The sequence below is a fragment of the Coptis chinensis genome, chromosome 1 (assembly GCF_015680905.1).
Source record: "Coptis chinensis isolate HL-2020 chromosome 1, ASM1568090v1, whole genome shotgun sequence".
Taxonomy (NCBI): Eukaryota; Viridiplantae; Streptophyta; class Magnoliopsida; order Ranunculales; family Ranunculaceae; genus Coptis; species Coptis chinensis.
Genome location: NC_141456.1, coordinates 2,292,247 through 2,313,044, shown reverse-complemented (window position 1 = coordinate 2,313,044; position 20,798 = coordinate 2,292,247). Strand labels below are relative to the sequence as shown.

The 20,798-nt window shown below is 36.5% G+C and overlaps 3 protein-coding genes across 5 annotated transcripts; all 3 read left to right on the top strand.

Moving 5' to 3' along the window:
- The first annotated feature begins 1,279 nt into the window (after window positions 1–1,279).
- Window positions 1,280–4,086, top strand: SDG40 (SET domain group 40). The gene is made up of 6 exons (XM_086600422.1): window positions 1,280–1,504; window positions 1,579–1,729; window positions 1,799–1,930; window positions 2,005–2,145; window positions 2,615–2,881; window positions 3,025–4,086. The coding sequence occupies exons 1-6, from the start codon at window positions 1,356–1,358 to the stop codon at window positions 3,676–3,678; spliced, it is 1,494 nt and encodes a 497-aa protein (XP_086456548.1). The 5' UTR covers window positions 1,280–1,355; the 3' UTR covers window positions 3,679–4,086.
- A 776-nt stretch (window positions 4,087–4,862) lies between these two features.
- On the top strand, window positions 4,863–9,579 carry LOC147521238 (sucrose synthase 7-like). 3 transcript variants are annotated; one of them, XM_086600246.1, is made up of 17 exons: window positions 4,863–4,931; window positions 5,036–5,105; window positions 5,185–5,317; window positions 5,412–5,566; window positions 5,772–5,964; window positions 6,082–6,200; window positions 6,295–6,511; window positions 6,590–6,685; window positions 6,768–6,941; window positions 7,054–7,170; window positions 7,255–7,421; window positions 7,582–7,806; window positions 7,894–8,460; window positions 8,729–8,867; window positions 8,963–9,045; window positions 9,155–9,178; window positions 9,298–9,579. In XM_086600246.1, the coding sequence occupies exons 2-17, from the start codon at window positions 5,053–5,055 to the stop codon at window positions 9,476–9,478; spliced, it is 2,643 nt and encodes an 880-aa protein (XP_086456372.1). In that variant the 5' UTR covers window positions 4,863–4,931; window positions 5,036–5,052; the 3' UTR covers window positions 9,479–9,579. The 3 variants fall into 3 exon arrangements, with proteins under 3 accessions (XP_086456372.1, XP_086456303.1, XP_086456450.1); XM_086600177.1 differs by lacking the exon at window positions 4,863–4,931 and having other exon boundaries at window positions 5,005–5,105; XM_086600324.1 differs by lacking the exon at window positions 4,863–4,931 and having other exon boundaries at window positions 5,005–5,105; window positions 9,276–9,579.
- A 4,508-nt stretch (window positions 9,580–14,087) lies between these two features.
- On the top strand, window positions 14,088–20,147 carry LOC147521237 (glutamate decarboxylase 1). The gene is made up of 7 exons (XM_086600088.1): window positions 14,088–14,564; window positions 14,663–14,867; window positions 18,066–18,266; window positions 18,509–18,723; window positions 18,930–19,183; window positions 19,302–19,354; window positions 19,481–20,147. The coding sequence occupies exons 1-7, from the start codon at window positions 14,479–14,481 to the stop codon at window positions 19,970–19,972; spliced, it is 1,506 nt and encodes a 501-aa protein (XP_086456214.1). The 5' UTR covers window positions 14,088–14,478; the 3' UTR covers window positions 19,973–20,147.
- The last annotated feature ends 651 nt before the right edge of the window (window positions 20,148–20,798 follow it).

Here is a 20,798-nt window from a genome sequence, read left to right as displayed (position 1 = left end):
TTGTAACATCGGTCAACAAACCCAAAATCGAGTTTGTAGTTCAAAGCAATTAGAATCTAGTCGAGCTTTATTTCTACTAGAGTTGAGTATGAAGTACGAACATACTAAAACTCGACTGACTCGACTCGACTTGACAACCAGCTATAGTGGATAGTGGAGACCAACGTTAGTGTCCCACGGGAAGACAATAGAGCAAAACAATGAAGAAGAAGCTACTGATTGTCGAGTATTAGCTGGAAGTAGGGCTGGAAATTGTACAGGATGCGACCTAAATCCGACCATATCTGAATCCATTTTAATGGATATGGTTTTTATGTTTGTAACTAGCATCCAACTGGAATATCCGAAAACCCGAAATATTTTAACAATATTTATATTTTGATGCCTAAAAATTAATTTATATTTTACGTTTATATATGAAAATCAATAAAATAGTATATTTTTTAATAGATATGAATATCCAAAATCCGACCCGAATCCAGATAGATCCAAATATGGTAAAGAATTTTAAGTGAGAATTCGACCCGAACCCGCTCTATTTCCAGCCCTACCTGGTAGGGCTGGTCATCGAGCAAGTCGAGTCGAGCTTTAGCGAGTTCGAGTCGAGCACGTGTGTCTCTCAAGTCGAGCTCAAATTCTTTCGAGCCGAGCTCGAGTTAGCTCATCAAGTATCCAAGTAGCTCTCGAGTCTGGATCTTGATGGTTTAGAACTATATGTTCGAACTCCATCACAAGTTTTCAATATTTATTTGATTTGTTTTGTTCATAAGTTTGAATTCGAACATATTCTAGATACAAATGAGCAAAAATAGATATATAATACTTACTAAATATCAAAATAATATGCAGAGACAATCTCACGATATACGAGAGTGTGATTACAATTCACTGAAATAACAATGAACCTCTATCTAACAAGTATTATAAGGTGAACACATTATCGTTGCAATCAATATGTGATAAGCTATTAAAATTCAACACACTATTATAACAATTATCCTGTGTTTTAACAAAATTATCTAAAATATGAGTAGTTTCGAGTAGCTCGCGAGCTACTTGATTTCGAGCTCGAGCTGTAAAACGTGCTCATATTTGACTAATATTTTAAAATGAGCGAGCTCGAGCCGAGCCCAAAACGAGTCGAGCACCGAGTTGCTCACGAGCATCGAGCCTGATGACCAGCCCTACTACCTGGAACATCTATATCTGCAATATTGGGCCCAGTCTAAACAAACGCCCACAATGACGATATATTCAACAGTTATGGTTCAAAATATCCGCGACATTTTAAAAACATCAAATTTGACATTCCGGCTGTGGAATGTGCGCGCCCCAATTACTGAAACAGAAGATTCATGGACACTGTCCAAGAAGAAGAAGAAGAACGCCTGCAAACATTTTTAAAATGGGCAACGAACTTGGGAATCACTGATTCCCCTAACTCTTCTTCTTCTTCATGTTTGGGTCAATCTCTTTACGTTTCACACTTTCCAGACGCAGGAGGGTACGTCCATTTTTCTCTATGTCAATGCTATTAGTTGTTCTGTTTAACCTTGTGTGTATTATTCTTCTTCGCAGAAGAGGTTTAAGTGCTGCTCGTGATCTTAGAAAAAATGAAGTGATTTTAAGAGTGCCTAAGTCTGCTCTACTGACTAGAGAAAGTCTTACTGCAAATGATCACAAACTTACTCGTTGCGTCCAAAGACATACCCGTCTTTCATCTACTCAGGTAACTGTGTTTTATTTTTTAATTGTTACTAATTTTGTAACCTGAATTTGAATGTCCAAACAAATGCAGATATTGAGTGTGTGTTTATTAGCTGAAATGAGTAAAGGGAAGACTTCTTGGTGGTATCCTTATTTAACGCAATTGCCTCGCCATTACGATACACTAGCGAGCTTTACGGAGTTTGAGACTCGAGCTTTACAAGTATGTTTTATGATTCTGGTTTGGCTGCTAGTTTTTAGCTATGAAATGTCCTTTAATGTGTAAGCTTCTGTTAGGTGGATGGCGCAATTTGGGCTACGGAAAGGGCGATATCAAAGGCTGAATTAGATTGGGAACAAGTGCTTCCTCTTATGAGAGAACTAGAGCTCAGACCTCAACTTTTGACTCTTAAGTCATGGCTATGGGCATCTGCAACTGTGAGTGTTTTTACCTCTCTTTTACTTCCTATACATTATCATATAGTTGTGTCTAAAGTATTTGATGTGTTTGAACAATTAGAAAGATTTCACCATTTTGTTTTGGTTTTTTGGAAAAGTTCTTCTATTTTAGGTAAAGTCATTGGATTTCATTTCATTTGCTTTAACAAGATCATGATCATATTGAGATTGACTCTTCATTGCATTTAGGATCATTACAACATATTCCATCCGATTGGACGGCGTATTCTGTAGGATACCCAGCATTTATGTCTGTTTCAGATGGGAAGAATTCCAAATTCTAGTTGTCTCTAAAGATTGGTAAAACAGTAGATCTTTTACCGATCATTTTTTTCTCTCTTAGTAAGCATGCATGCAGTGATGAGTAGTTATGTGGCATTTTCCTTCTCTTGTTTATAGCTTGTGATAACTAAAGATCAGTAATTCACTAGATACTTTTCCTTTGAAGGTATCTTCTCGTACAATGCATGTTCCCTGGGATGATGCTGGGTGCTTATGCCCTGTAGGTGACTTCTTTAATTATGCTGCACCTGGCGAGGACTCATGTTGCTCAGAAGATGTAGAAACCTTAGGTTATCCCATGCAAAACAATTCACTGTGTCAAGATAAGGAAGATGTCAAGCAACTTGATGGGCGGTTGACAGATGCGGGTTTTGAGGAGGATGTTGATGCATATTGCTTCTATGCAAGGGTAGATTATTGGAAAGGAGAGCAGGTGCATTTTAACATCCTTCACCTTCTCATATTTGAATTTTGGACTTTTGTCTCGTGAAAGAAAAAAAAGAGTTGGCTATCTTGACACATTGATGCTTCCCATCTTGTAACTCATGTGGTCTTGATCTCTACATAATTTTGCAGGTTCTTTTGAGTTATGGAACATACACAAATCTGGAGCTCCTTGAGCACTATGGATTTCACTTAAATGTGAATCCTAATGAGAAGGCCTTCCTTCCATTGGAATCAGACATCCATTCTAATTCATGGCCAAAGGATTCCTTGTATATCCAGTGGGATGGGAGGCCGTCATTTGCTCTTCTGTCTGCTTTACGCTTGTGGGCTACCCCACAAAACCAAAGAAAGTCTATTACCCACCTTGCTTATTCAGGATTGCAACTCTCAGCAGAGAATGAGATTGTTGTCATGAAATGGTTGGTGACAAACTGCAACACTTTTTTGGATAGATTGCCAAGCTCAATTGAACAAGATGTTTTGCTGCTAGACTCCATTGACAGTATGTATGATTGTCCTGTTCACGAGGTTGAGCAGATTTTGTTGGCTTGTGGGGATGAGTTGGGTGCTTTCTTTGAAGGCAACAAGATGCAGAAGAAATGCAATGCTCTCAAGTTCCCTTTGTCAATGAAGGCCAGAAGGTCTATAGAGCGATGGAAATTGGCAGTTCAGTGGAGGCTCAGGTACAAGCAAATCCTTGTTAGTTGTGTATCTGATTGTGAAGAAATTATCAAGAATATTTCTTCTCAAAATCTTTCATCAGAGAAAACTTATCGGACGTGATTTATTATGTACTATAAGGCACAACAAGCCTTGTGTGAGTGCGGGCATGTGTGATGTCCTAAGAGTTCAGCATATTTCATCTTTTTGCTTGCAACCAACATAGTACAGTAACTGGTAAACCCAAGCCTCTTAAAGTATCATAGAGGAAGGAAATGTATGAGCAGAATTGCCCTATACGAGAGTTATTCCATGGAAAGTGTCTGGATGATCGACTGCAATGGGTTGCGCATGAAATGGCAACACCATTCCATGCTTTTACGAGCAGTTGTTTTAATAAGTGTATTCATCAAACTATACTGATAATCTTATGTCTCTGTCCTGAAGCCAGAACGCGGTTTAACTTCTCAATAATACCCTTTGTAATCCAGGCCTCACGAATCAATTTCACAATACGTTGGGTTGGGATTAGTAGATCAACTTTTAACCCTTTACTTGGATATCGAGCATTTACCTTTGGCCACAACTGGGTTGGGCTTGTCTGGTCCTGAGTTTGCATCTTAATCAAGTGAGCGGAGTGAACGTTCTGGGTAGAGGGGGGTGTAAAAATGTGTTTGGTTGGTTTATGTCTTCTCTTCTCTTCATTCCCTCTCCCTTTTCGTCTCTCCTTTTCCCTCTCCACGCACTCTCAATCTCCACTCCTTCTCCGTTCGCGCCCCACTGCTTAGCAGTATACTAGTAAATATTTGTGGAAGCGGTGACCTATCCATTTGTTTTGAATTTTGAGTTTCAATGGAGCGTAAAAACCAGACAAGCTCATAGATGACAAATAAACAAAATTATGGACTACACTATCTAGTTAAGATCAAGTAACTATATATCTAAAATGCTGTAAAAGGAGAGTGCATTTTCAGTTGATATCACCGTTTACAAAAACAAGAAAATTCCAAGATATATGATTGATTTTAGTGTTGTCTTAAAAATTGGACACAGTGGTGGCAAATCCATGGTAAAAAACGGTGGAAGCTATCAAACTACACTATATGACTATAAAACCAGGACTACCTGAACGTTTTGGCGGGTAATACTACAGAAACAAAAGCATAACAAAGAAGCAACGAATAATAGCTGTTGTTCCGCAAATACATTTTCCCATTTTAGAAATTTCAAAAGTTGGGAACAGAAAGTATCTCGTTGATGAATTCCTTTCTTGATTTCTTTAATGTGCTTTCTCCTCTTCTTATTGCTTTCACAACAACAAAGTTTGGATTCCATTTTCATCCCATGATATCTTTTCCAAGCTGTTCTATCAAAGGGTAAGCAACACCTTTTTAACTCTATAAATACTCATCCTCATTTGACACAAACATATCAAAGTTTTTATCATTAATGACTTCTACATTGTCGTTTAAACGATCAGATTCTATTGCTGATAGCATGCCCGAAGGGTTGAGGCAGAGCCGGTACCATATGAAGCGATGCTTCGCAAGGTATGCTTGAAGGTTAAATATAATTTTGTTTTGTTTGAACTAGTTTTGGTTTCTCATTGAAGTGACATTTGAAAAACAGATTTGTCGAGAAGGGGAAATGGTTGATGAAAAGGAAAGATATAATGGAGGAACTTGAGAGGTCGATTGAGGACAAAGCCGAGCGAACTAAAGTAGTGGAGAGTGTACTTGGTTACATCCTGTCTTCGACTCAGGTGCTTATAATCATATATTTTTACTCTGTCAATATTCTTTATATACTCGGAAAATGTCGCTAATGTGAAGAAATCGTTTATTTAAAACTCGCAGGAGGCAGCCGTTGTTCCTCCTTATATTGCGTTTTCAGTACGACCCAATCCTGGATTCTGGGAATATGTTAAGGTGTGCGCCGATGATTTGAAAGTAGAGGGCATTACCGTTACGGAGTACTTGAAATTCAAAGATACAATATATGATGAGAAATGGTATTTTTTTTTCAATATTATATTTATCAATTTGAGTACTTGAGTTGAGGCTAATGTGATGGTTGATGGAACTTCTTATGGTTTCGTTTAAAATGAAATATGTTTTCTATTATTCTTTGTTATCATTAATTAATATTTTGTAAATTTAGATGTGGTTTAGCTTAAGGCAGATGTAAGAGTGCATGTTAACATTAAAGATTCTCAGGGCGAGAGATGAAAATGCACTGGAAGTAGACTTTGGAGCATTTGATGTTTCATTGCCTCGTTTGGCTTTGTCTTCGTCAATTGGAAATGGAGTCAGCTATATCTCTAAGTTCATGTCCTCGAAACTGAACAGGGACTCGGAGAGTGCCAAACCTTTGCTAGACTACTTACTTGCCCTTAATCATGTTGGAGAGGTATTTACTTCTGAAATCCAACTATGAACTAGATGATGATTCTCCTATGAAGTACAAATGATTGTGTCTCCATTTCAATTTGAATAATTATCCATTTCTTGGTATTTGAATTTACAGAGTCTTATGATCAATGAGACTCTCAGTACCATTGACAAGCTTCAGGCCGCACTGATTGTGGCAGATGTATACCTCAGTTCACTCCCAAAAGATACACCGTATCAGAACTTCGAGCAAAGGTGAGTATTTTCACTATGTTTCACTGTATATATTATTGTCAAGCAGGCGTCCTTACACCCTTACTTTTGTTGCCCTGTTGTCGCATATATGCAGGTTCACGGAGTGGGGTTTGGATAAAGGATGGGGGGATAATGCAGAAACTGTTAAGGAAACAATGGGATCACTCTCAGAGGTACTCCAAGCACCGGATCCACTGAATATCGAGAAATTCTTTAGCAGGCTTCCGACTACATTCAACATTGTCATCTTCTCCATACATGGCTACTTCGGGCAAGCAGATGTCCTTGGCTTGCCTGATACTGGTGGTCAGGTATGTTTAAGTCTAGTAGTTTATTAGTAGTAGTTAATAATCTTCCATTGGGTAAGTTGAAATGTGCCATGAAAACAGGTTGTCTATATTTTGGATCAAGTGAGGGCAATGGAGGAGGAATTACTATTCAGGATTAAGAAGCAGGGGTTGAGTGTGAAGCCTCAAATTCTTGTGGTAAGTTGAATACTTACAGAAAAGGCCATCTGACTTCTATAAGGATTCAGTTGATCAAATGAATATGTTCTGTTTTCAACAGGTTACAAGACTGATACCAGATGCTCGGGGGACTAAATGCAATCAGGAGTTGGAGCCTGTTCTCTATACTAAGCATTCCCATATCCTCCGTGTCCCATTTAAGACAGAGAATGGCATCCTTCGCCAGTGGGTTTCTCGTTTTGATATCTACCCCTATCTTGAGAGGTTTACTCAGGCATGTGATCTGTTTTACTAGTCAGAATGACACTCATCTTCAGCTTTGCTTCACTGAAATAATTATGTCAATGTTTTATTAATCCATGACTGTTTTTATCTTAATTTCTTAGGATGCCACTGCCAAAATTCTTGAACACATGGATGGGAAACCTAATCTGATCATTGGGAACTACACTGATGGAAACCTGGTAGCATCTTTAATGGCAAGCAGACTCGGAATAACTCAGGTTTGTTCATTCTCAATACAACTTATTAGTGCTACATATATCTGTTTATTCGGTTCTTACCAATCTGCTACTGTCCAAATCTAGGGAACGATTGCACATGCTTTAGAGAAGACAAAGTATGAAGACTCAGATGCCAAATGGAAGGAATTGGATCCAAAGTATCACTTCTCTTGCCAATTCACAGCTGATATGATTTCAATGAATGCCACCGATTTCATTATCACAAGCACATACCAAGAAATTGCAGGAAGGTTAGTCACTAAAGCACATTTCAGAATTTATATAATGTTCAGATATCTCATTCTACGTGGTGCCTTTTTGTGTTTGAAAACTCATGCATCTGAGTTCGCAATCTTCAAATCATGTTGAAGGTTGCTTGTGATAATGTTACTTAAATGCTTTTGTCTGCAGCAAGGAAAGGCCTGGACAGTACGAGAGCCATACCGCATTCACATTACCAGGCCTATCTCGAGTCGTCTCTGGCATCGATGTCTTTGATCCTAAGTTCAACATTGCTGCACCTGGTGCCGACCAAACTGTTTATTTTCCCTACACACAGAAACAGAAGCGATTAACCTCATTTCATCCTGCCATTGAAGAATTACTCTACAATAAACAGGACAACAGCGAGCACATGTGAGTCCTTAATTTTGTGCTTGATTATGTATTCCACTTGTATATCTTTAAATTTCTAAAATATAAACTGGAATGTTCTTGGAACAGGGGATTTCTCACAGACAGGAAGAAACCTATCATCTTTTCGATGGCAAGACTTGATACAGTGAAGAATATTTCAGGACTAACTGAGTGGTATGGAAAGAATAAACGTCTGAGAAGTTTGGTTAATCTTGTTGTTGTTGCTGGTTTCTTTGACCCGGCTAAATCAAAAGATAGAGAAGAAATAGCTGAGATAAAAAAAATGCATAGCCTGATAGAGAAATACCAACTTAAGGGTCAAATTAGATGGATAGCAGCTCAGAATGACAGATATCGAAATGGAGAACTCTACCGCTGTATGGCAGATACAAAGGGAGCTTTTGTGCAGCCTGCTCTATATGAAGCATTCGGTCTTACAGTCATCGAGGCAATGAATTGTGGTTTACCAACCTTTGCAACTAATCAAGGAGGTCCTGCTGAAATCATTGTTGATGGGGTCTCAGGATTTCATATAGATCCCAACAATGGAGACGAAGCCAGCAACAAGATAGCTGATTTCTTTGAGAAGTGCAAGGAGGACCCAGAACACTGGAACAAAATGTCCATGGAGGGTCTGAGACGTATTTACGAATGGTAATCTACAATCCTCTCTCTAGTTCATATCTTTGTATCCAGTACTACTATTTCTTAAATCAAAGCGGTGCGGTATTGGATTCTGTGTGTATCCAATGCTATTAATATACAGCTAACAAGAAACAAGGTATGAGCATATGAGCTCTGGAACTTGATAAAATAACTCATAAGCTATTACGAAAAGAAAAAATTGATAAAATCTTATAAAAATTTTAATTTTCTTCTTCTGAATCTTATATTTCATTACTTAAATGGGCACGTTTTTCAGCTATACTTGGAAGATCTACGCAAACAAAGTGTTGAACATGGGATCTATTTACAGCTTCCAGAAACAGCTGTATAAAGATCAGAAGCAAGCCAAACAAAGATACATTCAAACTTTGTACAATCTCCAATTCAGGAGCTTGGTTAGTTTCTTGAACTGCACTATAAGATGGACTAAGATTTAATTATTTAAAGCAACTCTTGGTAATTGCTTATTTTTCCTTGCATAAATTTGCAGGCAAAGAATGTGCCAGTCCCAACTGAGGTAACTAAGGAATTGGTTTCTCCTCAGCCAACACTAAAACCTCAGCCAACACAAAGGCATGTTATGTAACTCTTTTCTAGTGCCATTATCATACTGATGGTTATTTCCTCTTATTAATTCTGATACTAATTTGTTTACTTCTTTTCTTTTTCTATGTAAATCCAGACGCACACAATCACGATTGCAAAGGTAATTTTGTGTAGCCAATTTTTTGTTAGTAATAGAAAGGTTTTACTTCAATTTTAATTGGATTGTCACTTATTTAAACCATTTAATTTATTCTTAGGCTGTTCGGTTAAATTCCCCAGGCATGGAGGTCCAGATGAGGATGCTTCCACTCAAACAGACCTGACACCCAGCCATGAGGGAGGTCAAGAGGAGATGGAGCTGCATTTCTCAGAGACTAGTTTCACTTGGAATTCCTGGTTCATATTGTTTCTTTGTCTTTCGTTGCTTATTTATGCAACTGTGAAATTGTATTATGTGTAAAGCTGGGCTGAGTGGCTGATTTGATGATGTTAAATAAAATGCCGAGTGGCTGGGTTGTAAAAGTGTTTCATTATAAGAAAGAAAATGGAAGATTTATATGATTCAAGGAGCATATCTTTATGCTATGGGAACTATTATGGTTTGGTTTGGCTGCCTGAAGATTTAAAGTTTCTTCCTAGAAGGCAAGAAATGACCCCAAAGTAAATCTGTGTAAAGTCACCTGGCTGGTTTCTTTCAGCCTGTAACCTGCCAAAATTGCAATGTGCAAGACTTGTGAATTGAAAGTTACTAATTTTTCATATTTAAGCAGAGTGAATTGAAATTGGCAGTCTAGACAGCCATTTTAACTTTTATATATCTTTGGTGTTAAGTAAGAAAATGGGCATAGTACCTAGGCATCAATTCTCGCCGGATTTATTGAGAATAGACAAATTAATTTGGAAAGGTGATGTGAATATTCATTACTCGTCTCTTTCATTCCGCCCTGGCCATGAGGCAAAGCAACCCAAGCGTTAGTTTCGGCCACGAAACCAAAACAAAAAACAAAGGCCACTATTATTATGATGACACAAAACTATAATAAGGAGGTATTTGGATTATATTTATTTATTGTCAATAGGAGTGAAAAAACTTTTTTTTTAAAAAATAAACATATTTGGTCTCTATTTTTGTAGAAAATAGTTTTTCATTCAAAAAACAAGTTTTATGATAAATAGCAAAAACTTGTTTTTCAAATTAAAAAACATTTTTCACTTTCTCATCAAGCTCCAAAATATCAATATATGCTATGATATTTCGAGAAATATCACGAAATTTACTAGTTTGATAAAATAATTTTTAAGAAAAAATCTCAGTCAAACATGTTTATTTAAAATTTGTTAATTATTTTTCCAGAAAAATACTTTTTGAGAAAAACTATTTTTTTTTTAAATGAGATCTAAACACCCACTAAACCTTATAATAAAGAGTTCAGTTAGGACATCTCCAATAGAGGGTGTAAATCGTATAGAGTGTAAAATTTACACTCAAAATATCAAAAAACTTTTTCCAATAGAGGTGATATACCGTAGATAATAGAGTATTAGTTGATAGAGGAGGTGAGGAATTCTCTATGTCGCTATCAGTTGATAAATAACTCGGGCAACACTTTAACCAACGTCCGAACAAAAAAAATTTCGAACGTCACTTTAAGTAACGTCCCCGTCTAATTCTAAAGTAATTTTTTAACTCGGACGTCACTTTAAGTGATGTCCGAGTCTAAAATCCAATTTTTTTTACACTTCTCCATTAGGGAGTATAGAGTGAGGATATTTATAAAGCTATATCTGATAGTATTGATTAGAGTAAAAATCCTAATGGCATCTACGTGGAGTGTAGGTGGAGGTGTAAAATCCTAATGGCATCTACCGTCCCTTCCATTGGAGATCCCTTTCGGTGCGACTTATTTAGGATTTTTTTTTTGGATTATATTGAATAACACAAGTAAAAAAAAATTAATAACATTAACGCATATAGGACATATTCTATTGTTTTGATTTATGCTACCAAAATATTAGGGCCCGCACTAGTTCCATGGGCAGCTTTTGTTTAGGTCCATTATTATCTCCTGTCACCGCGGGCCGTTCCGGGTCTTGACAAACTATCCAAGAGAATCAATTAATAGTTTTGATTGTAACTTTGAAAACGACAGTGTTGTTTCAATTCTGCTATTGATTTTGATTTAAAAGTTAGAATTACCTCTTATAAGTTACAAAGGGAAAGAACATCTATTGCCTTTTTGGATTTTCATATCCGACTAATTATTGTTTATTCTATCTTTCTTTCACTTGAAAAACACTATTTGTTTTTGGGAAAGATAATTTAAAAAAAAAAAAAAAAAAAAAAAAAGGAAGAAATGCAACCACACTTCCAAGAAAAGAAGACAATATTTCAAAACATGTGTGCTTTTCTGAACCGGATTAATATTCTTGATTCTTTGTGAGGGTACCATCTAATCATTTAAATTATCAAACATCACCTAAATTGTCTGATTGTCCTGCAGCGTGAAGTAGGGGTGGGAATTTGGCCCTAACGACCCTAACCCAGCCCTGACCGACCCGACCCTAAGCCCTATAAAGCCCACAAACAACTAAAAGCCCTCTCACAGTTTAGAGGCAGTAGGGCCGCCCTAATGCCTTCTAAGGCGGCGGGGGTTAAGAACTAAGGTTCAAACATAGGCCCAACCCTAACCAAGCCCTAGTTATAATTTCACTATAAAATACACAACTAAAACTATCCAACTCCTTATTACATATTTTCAATTAAAATAACACTGCCCTTTCTGAATTTATCACTTACCGTATGGAGTCTAATAACTTGTCTTATATCATAAAACTTGTAAACCTAATTGTTTATATCTCACAACTCACGTCACTTCCCACACTCTCCCCCTCGCCTAACCTAGTGTAAGAACAATAATGAGCAGACCTGGCACTAAAATTTAATGAAAAATAGGTTGACGTCGGTAAAACTCATTCCATACTCTTATTTGTCTTTGTGTTATTCAATATTAAATGTAATTTTGGTGAGATTTGAGTCTGAAAATAACGGGTTTATGTCGATGAAAGCTCATTCCAAAATGTGTCTTGCATTTTAATTGTAATTTTTCAAATATAAATATGAGTCTCTATGTCTTGATTTATTAGATTGTGGATATCGATTTTAAATTGTTGAACTTATCGAGAATTATTACTTAGATTGGTTGTTATTCAAATTTCAAAGTGGTGGGACTTTGAGTTTGCAAATCTTTGAATTTTTTTGTATATAAATGAGTTTTAAAACCGACGCAAGAAAAGAAAAAAAATATATATAATATATAGGCCGATCCGCCCCTAAACCTGATTAAAGAGGGCTTAGGGTAGGGTCGGGGAAATTTTAGACTTTATGACCCCCAGGCCGCCCTATGGGGGACTTTAGGGCCCGACCCTAATAATTGAAAGACTTTAAATGTTTAGGGCCGGGCTAGCCCGACCCGGTCCATTGCCTACCCCTAATATGAAGCAGGACGGGACATTCCTAGGCTCCTAGCCTAACTAAATTGTGAGTCCCACTAACTTTATTCTTTGTGCTTTAACGCAACAACCTCGGCTACTGTCTTGTTATGAATTATGAATTATCTTTAGATTAAACCAGTTTAGGGGCTATTTGTTTTTTTAGGTTAAGTTATAAGAGGGTCTTATAAGACCATGTGTTATAAGATGGTCTTATAAAGTGGTTTGTTTTTCATTTTAAGTTCCTCTTATAAGCACTTGTAAAAATAGAAAAAACAAATACATTACATCCTATAGATGGTTATTTGACAAATATAACCTTGTTTTACATCACATTTAACTTGAATAGATTAATTTGAAACAAGCGTATAGTTTGATTTTCGGTTTAAATCAATTTTGATAATTAGAATATCGATTTTAGGAAACTATTTTAATTGGCGGCAATGGTGGTAGTGGTCTTAATAGCACGGTAGTGGTGATAGTAGAAGTGATGATATTGGTCTTAATAGTACGGTGGTGGTGGTAGTAATAGAAGTGGTGGATGTCTTAATAGCATAGTGGTGGTGGTGGTGATATTTTTAATAGTACGGTGATAGTGGTGGTGGTGGTGGTGATAGTCTTAATAGTACGGTAGTAGTGGTGGTGGAGGTGATGATGGTGGTGGTAGTGGCGACAGTGGTGGTGATAGTGGAAGTGGTGGTGGTAGTGGTGATGATAGTATTAATAGTACGGTGGTAGTGGTGGTAGATGTGATGATGGTGGTGGTGGTGGTAGCCAGTGGTGGTTAGGACAATGGAGTTATTTAGAAAAAAGATAATGAAAAGGGAAAAAGAGAGAAATGATGCTAGGGGTATATGGAAGGTGGTGTTTGAGTCATTTTTCAAGTTATAAGATTTATAGAATTGAAGTAGATCCAATTTTGGTACTTATAGAATTGGAGCCTTTTATAAGACATTTCTAGTAGAATGCCTCTTATAAGAGGCAAAAAACAAACAAAAAAAATGTCCAAAATTATTGGGTCACATCTTATAAGAGGTTATAAGACCTTGAGGTCTTATAAGAGGCAAAAACAAATGGCCCTTAATGTATTAGTCCTCTATATTAGCAAATATGTGGTTTTTGACTTGTCTAACAGTTTGATTTTCCATAAAAACAAAAACATGTGATCACAGTGGGCTTCATAGATAGCTGTCCATGTATTATTATTTTTTTGTTTCTTTTTGAATTTTTTTTTAAGTCACCACGACTTGATCCCACGACCAAACTAGCTAATAGTTAACCATGTATTATGCATAATAGTATGAAGTTGAACGTGATGAGCTAAATAATTGACTGAGTATCCTTAATCCCATGACCAAACTAGCTAATAGTCAACCATTTTACTATGCATAATAGTATGAAATTCAACGTGATGGCTGAATAATTCACTGAGTATCCTTGATTCGGTTCGATATTGAATGCTCCGCAACTCTACCGAGCTAGAGCCTAATAAATCAAGGAAAAATCGTTCAGTCATGACTCATGACTTTCGTTAATTTGTTATTTTTCTATATTTAGAAGCAAAAAACATATAAATTAATATGATCAGATTATTTAAAACTTCAGCTGTTTCTTTTTCCGAGGAATTTTAAGGCATTTGATGCATCTAGTATTTTCCAAAACTTGAGTCATGGTCAAATTATATAAATACTGTTTCTTCTTAAGCATGGTCAAATTTGGCATTTTTTTGTCGTTCCTTCGAGGCTTCGACAGTATAATTGAAAAAGGTGGAAAGCAGGGTGGATTGGAGACATTTGAGAACGCGTTTGATAAAATTATAAAGTGGGCCACACGGTCACATAACAGTTCTCTATATAAATGCAGCATCCTTCTATTCCACTTTCATCACCAAGCGTTATCACTAATTAGAACTTGAAATTATTCTCTACATCTTTCTCATCTATTACTTATTTTTTCCCTTGAGTTACAACCATGGTTCTTTCGAAGGCAGCTTCAGAATCTGATGTTTCCATTCATTCCACTTTTGCTTCAAGATATGTTAGAACTAGTCTGCCAAGGTAAGATCTATATATACATCTCTTATTGTCATATTTCGTATTGTCATATTTCTATGGCTTAGAGGCATATTAACAATGGTTGTAATATGTTTTTTTAGGTACAAGATGCCAGATAATTCGATCCCAAAGGAAGCAGCCTACCAGATCATCAACGATGAGTTGATGTTGGATGGAAATCCAAGGCTTAATTTAGCGTCGTTTGTGACAACTTGGATGGAACCGGAGTGCGATAAACTTATGATGTCTTCCATCAACAAGAATTACGTTGACATGGATGAATACCCTGTTACCACTGAGCTCCAGGTAATTACACCTATCTCATTTGATATGGAAAATAAATTGTGTACACTACCACAGCCACAAGTGTTTTCATGGCTTCAATATTACCTTCCCTAGGATAACAAAGTAAGTATTAAGGTTTACATGATCTAATTTTAAAATGCACATATTATGAGAATATACTGGATTATGATACGATAAGATTTGATTAAATTGGTGCCTCTCATTGCGTCCAGGAATAGAATTCTCCTTATATATATATATCAATCATAGATATTTCAACAAAAGATATGTTTAGAGATAGTACAAAATATCTATATTTCAACAAAAGATATATAAATATTACAATATGTTTAGAGATATATAAGATTGTAAATATTTACGATATTTCAACGATATTTTGTAATATTTTGTGATATTTTGATATATTTGATGATATTTTGTGTAGATAATAATTTTATTTAATATTTATTATTATATATATAAAAAATATCCATAATATTTATGATATTTATCGATATTTTATATATATCTACGATATTTACATATGAAACAATGTCAAATATCTCCAAAGAGAAAAATATATTTACGATACATATCTATAAATCAGAAATCAATATTTTGTCATATCTTGATATTTTGTAGTATGTATACAACTACTATACTAAAAGTGAAGCTTAAATTAAGAAACGGAAAACTGAATTTGACAGATAAGATGAGGCGTCATTACCACAAGAGAATGATAGGCTGCTTCTGTTCTGACTTATGTAAAAAGCTTGGTATAAGAGTTGAGATGTGGATCTAATATTTCAACTTGTCAGTTGTTACTTTATTAATGGGTTGGTTGCACGGTTGCACGTAGCTGTTGGAGTCTTTGATACTTACAGCTTTATATGAACCATGTATGAAATTCTATTAAAGATAATTACCTAATTAGGTTTCATTTTTGCTGAGATTTTTGCATATACTTTATAAGTCAAGACTCTAAAACGAAATTTTGCCATATGCTGAACTGGCGGCAATTTGTAGCGAAAAACATTTTAGGTCCGTGTTTGGACCTCCAAAGTTTCAATGAAAAATAGCTCCAACTATCCCGAGAATATCTTTATAGGGATGAGAGTCTGCGAACTGTTGGATGTGTGATCCATTGGTCTGAAAACAAAAAAAATGAGAAGATGTTGTATTTTTAAACCATTGGATCACACATTGATCGCGGACCTCGTCTCTATGAGAACATTCTTGGGGTAGACAACCTCATTGATTGATTTTAGCCAGTAATTGGATTTTGGAACTAGTGGGTCAGTGGGTACGTTGTGGTGGGCCTGTCCACTGTCCACTGTCCCTTTTAATAAGTGGCAATGGCCATTAGAAAGAATACATACACCACAAATTCATAATTGTGGTAACCAGTACTTCTAAGTTCTAAATATTGACCTGAAAGTGTGGAAGGGAAGCATAGATATTGTGGACGGAGATGTAAACGGTCGCGTACCTAGTACCTACAAAGGGCTTTTATCAACTTTCATTTCATGGTTTGGTCCACTGGTCCCTTGTCGGCTTGTCCCTACCGAGCTTGAAGAATTGTAATCACCTAAAGACCAAAATAATTTCGTCAGTCACCTTTTATTTACCTATTTTCCTTCAATCAATGACCGAGAAAGAAGGAAGAGACATACATGAATAACATATAGGACTACGTATGTGCCTGATCAAGAGACATACATAAAATGTATACGGGGAAGGTTTATTTGCAATGTTCTGAGTGAACAAATTATTATTTGTTATTCATTGAATCTCGGATAAACCAGAACTTGGACTAAGCATTATTGATATATTGTTAGAGGATAAGAGTAGGTATGCTAATGCTATACATGTAGGAAAATTTGTCAATCACCTTTTCTTTACCTATTTTCCTTCAATCATTGACCGAGAAAGAAGGAAGAAGAATACCGATTTGACAATTGTCTTGAATAACCATATAGGACTATGTATGTGCCTGATCAAGAGACACACATCGAATGTATACGAGGAAGGTTTATTTGCAATGTCCTGAGTGAGCAGCGCAAGCAAGATTTACATCGAACAAATTATTATTTGTTATTTATGGAATCTCTTTGGATAAACCAAAACACCAGGACTCAGGAGTTAAGTAATTATAGTTGGACTAAGCATTATTGCCATATTGTTAGACGATAAGAGTAGGTATGCTAATGCTATAGCTTCCCACGTAGAAGGCAGATATATTATGCACTTTGACACTGACCTCCCTAGTTTTTAACCGAATCTCTGGCTCTCTGCTAATTATTTTTTGCTTCAAGATTAAAGAATTGACCCTGAGGCCAGAGCTATACATCTTTTTTCGGCTTTTATGTTTTAATGTCATGATCAAAGATTTACTGTAAAAGAATATGCAGAACAGCAAGCCAGCACCTCACATCACTTATGGATGGGATATTAATATATTTAACATCATTATAGCCATAAACACCCTCAGCCTTTGTCGGCCACAAAAAAAAAACCGATAGTGAGTTGAGAATAATTAAAAGGTCGATAATTAAAAACTAAGAAAACTAGTGTGATATTGATAGGCAGCTGCTAAGGGACTTTTGCTGATTGCATTATTAGGTTAAGTCCAATGGTGCGGAAAAACACTAAATATCACAAAAATTTTAATTTAATGGTGTGTCAAAATGCTAATCCGCCAACGTTATTCAAGTCTACACGCCAGTATGAGTGGCGGGTAGAAGAAATCTAATTCACACGCCACATTGTGTGGCGGATAGATTTTTTTTTTAAATCTTTTTTCCCACAGGCCTTTGGAAAAGGGGAGAGTGGAGAGTCCAAAAAAAATAAAATTCCTTCCTATACGCCATTGGTATTGGCTACTGTCAAAAAAACCATCGGTTTTGGAAATGCACCATCGGTTTTGGAAACGCAACGCTAACCCGCTATCACTATCCAGTGTACTATTGTAGTTTCGTGGGATAGCGCACCAAACCATTAGACTTAGCCTTAAAGGAATAACGCCAAGGGCTGAAATAGAAAGCAACCTTTTCTTTGCCCCTAATTTAAGAAAACTCAACTATATGCACTTTGGGTTTATTCAGGATTAGTCAAGCTTGAAATGATTGCAAAAACGATAGTTGCGATAAACAAAAATACAGGTTAAACCGATTAAGATGCTAATTTTGATTCCTTCATATTTGTTTTCAATCAACACAGAACCGATGCGTAAACATGATAGCCCATCTATTCAATGCTCCACTTGGAGACTCCGAGACAGCAGTTGGAGTAGGGACGGTAGGGTCATCAGAGGCCATAATGTTGGCTGGATTAGCATTCAAAAGGAAGTGGCAAAACAAGAGAAGGGCTGAGGGCAAACCCGTTGACAAGCCTAATATCGTCACTGGAGCCAACGTTCAGGTATGCATTTGGGCTTTTTTCTCTAGTATTTCTTCAGCCTTCTATTGCTGTCCAAGTTGTGTTGGGCTGGGTTCTCTAAATGGGCTTACTCCAGAACGACTAGAGTAAAATAAGCCCGTTTGACGTAATAATCAGAATCGAACCCAGCCCAATTACGTTAGCAATTCCGTGCGACCGTGCACCTATAATTGTATTCAAGGTGATATTGTTTAATCCTCCACATGTGATGTGATGGTATGCAGGTTTGTTGGGAGAAATTTGCTAGGTACTTCGAGGTGGAGCTGAAGGAAGTTAAATTGAGAGATGACTACTACGTAATGGACCCAGTGAAAGCAGTGGAAATGGTGGACGAGAACACCATCTGTGTTGCGGCAATCCTGGGTTCAACTCTCAATGGAGAATTCGAGGATGTTAAACTATTAAACGACCTCTTGGTCGAAAAGAACAAGGAAACTGGGTACGTAAGACTTATCATTAGTTCATTACTAACTTTATGTTCCCATTATTTGATCACGTTTCATATGCATGGCCCATATGGCCATACATCCTATATAGGATTTTAGTGTAGTTGAACTAAGTTCGGCTTAGTTAGCTGGTGAACATGATATCATAACCTTATTCAATCTTTCATGTTAATTCATTCTTTCCTTCTAATTTATGCAGATGGGATACTCCCATTCATGTCGATGCTGCTAGCGGTGGATTCATCGCACCATTTATTTACCCAGAACTGGAATGGGATTTTAGATTGCCATTAGTTAAGAGCATCAATGTTAGTGGCCACAAATATGGACTAGTTTATGCTGGGATCGGGTGGGTTATCTGGAGGAGCAAAGAAGATTTGCCTGACGAACTCATTTTCCATATTAACTACTTGGGGGCTGATCAACCTACCTTCACCCTCAATTTCTCTAAAGGTACTTTCAAGAACGTCTAACACTATTTGATTGTGCTAATTGAAATGCATGACCTTAGCTCTTGAGGATTATTATGACTTAAGGCAATTAACGATTATATTCGTTACTTAAATTACAGGTTCGAGTCAAGTTATTGCCCAGTACTATCAACTTATTCGTTTGGGTTATGAGGTAAATCCAATTACCTGATCTGTCTATATATAGAACAATCGCATTAATGCATTAGCAATACCATGTAATAATGAGTAAATACCAAACTAGAATCATTAAAGTTCTAATTCATGTTTCTCGTTTCAGGGATACCGAAACATAATGGAAAACTGTAGAGAAAATGCAATGGTACTAAGGAAAGGATTGGAGAAGACGGGACGATTTAACATAGTCTCTAAGGACGAAGGGGTGCCACTAGTGGCCTTCTCTCTCAAGGACCATAGTCGCCATGACGAGTTTGAGGTGGCAGACATGCTCCGTCGATTTGGGTGGATCGTTCCAGCCTACACAATGCCAGCAGATGCACAGCATGTCACAGTGTTGCGTGTTGTTATTCGAGAAGACTTTTCTCATACCTTAGCCGAGCGCCTTGTGAATGACATTGAAAAGGTTCTACTAGAACTCGATCACCATCCCGCCAAGATTCAAGCGGTAACGAGCGCTGCTATTTTCAGTGACGAGAAGATAGGGGGCAATGGAACTACCGTTAAGAAGACTGCTCTGGAGACTCAAAGGGAGATCACTGATGCCTGGAAAAAGTTTGTCATGGACAGGAAGAAGACCACCAAAGTGTGCTAAAGTATCTTGTTCAGTTTATTTGATGGATTATTGCTTAATATTTTCGTTCCTCTAGTTATATCTAGACATATGAAGGTCATTTAAAGAGTATTGTTTTGTGGTGATTCAAGAAAAATACAGTTTAATACCATGTACTGGAAAATAGAATTTTCTCCAAGTTTTTTTTTCCCGATAACATTCTTCCTCTATGTTTTCACTATAGGGATAATCTTTAGATATATTCAAATAGAATTATCTTAAACTCGATCTAGCTTGTATAATAATTTTTTTAGATTTATAGTGATTTAGCGGCAAATTTTCGAATCAGAATATATTTTTATTGAAAATAAATCGAAATACGTTAATAAGTAGCGATTATGGTGGATAAGTACGTAGTCGGAAACTAAGGAATCAAATTGAGATAACCTCTTCACTTTGTAGTTTAGGATATTAATCCGTAATTTTTTTTGAAATAAATTATCTTAAACTCAATCTAGCTAAAAGGTTAGATAATAGTTTTATTAGATTTATGGTGATTTAATGCGGTAAATCATCACCGGGCGTCGTAATCCTACATTACTACTAATGCCCGCACAAAATCACTAAAACAAATTGATTGTTTCCATATCCCCGAAAGAATACTCACCCTAGAGTTCTACTCCCAAAGTTGAAAAATTTTGTCACATCACATGAGCGTGTCCTACGGGAATTAGACGGGTTGTTGTCGTTATATTAAATTATTCTAAAATTATTATTAAGAACTATGCGTAGTTATGAGATATAAAAATTATATTAATTACTCATTAAAATTTCTTTTGGAATTAACAAAATTGCACTCTCTAAAAAA

Bases quoted from the DNA above. Each gene is read 5' to 3' on its own strand.
- SDG40 (XM_086600422.1), top strand. From the start codon at position 1,356: ATGGACACTGTCCAAGAAGAAGAAGAAGAACGCCTGCAAACATTTTTA. The intron at 1,505-1,578 runs GTACGTCCATTT...TCTTCTTCGCAG, and splicing joins CACTTTCCAGACGCAGGAGG to AAGAGGTTTAAGTGCTGCTC. The intron at 1,730-1,798 runs GTAACTGTGTTT...AAACAAATGCAG, and splicing joins CCCGTCTTTCATCTACTCAG to ATATTGAGTGTGTGTTTATT.
- LOC147521238 (XM_086600177.1), top strand. From the start codon at position 5,005: ATGACTTCTACATTGTCGTTTAAACGATCAGATTCTATTGCTGATAGC. The intron at 5,106-5,184 runs GTATGCTTGAAG...TTTGAAAAACAG, and splicing joins ATGAAGCGATGCTTCGCAAG to ATTTGTCGAGAAGGGGAAAT. The intron at 6,201-6,294 runs GTGAGTATTTTC...GCATATATGCAG, and splicing joins TATCAGAACTTCGAGCAAAG to GTTCACGGAGTGGGGTTTGG.
- LOC147521237 (XM_086600088.1), top strand. From the start codon at position 14,479: ATGGTTCTTTCGAAGGCAGCTTCAGAATCTGATGTTTCCATTCATTCC. The intron at 14,565-14,662 runs GTAAGATCTATA...ATGTTTTTTTAG, and splicing joins GTTAGAACTAGTCTGCCAAG to GTACAAGATGCCAGATAATT. The intron at 18,724-18,929 runs GTACGTAAGACT...TAATTTATGCAG, and splicing joins GAAAAGAACAAGGAAACTGG to ATGGGATACTCCCATTCATG.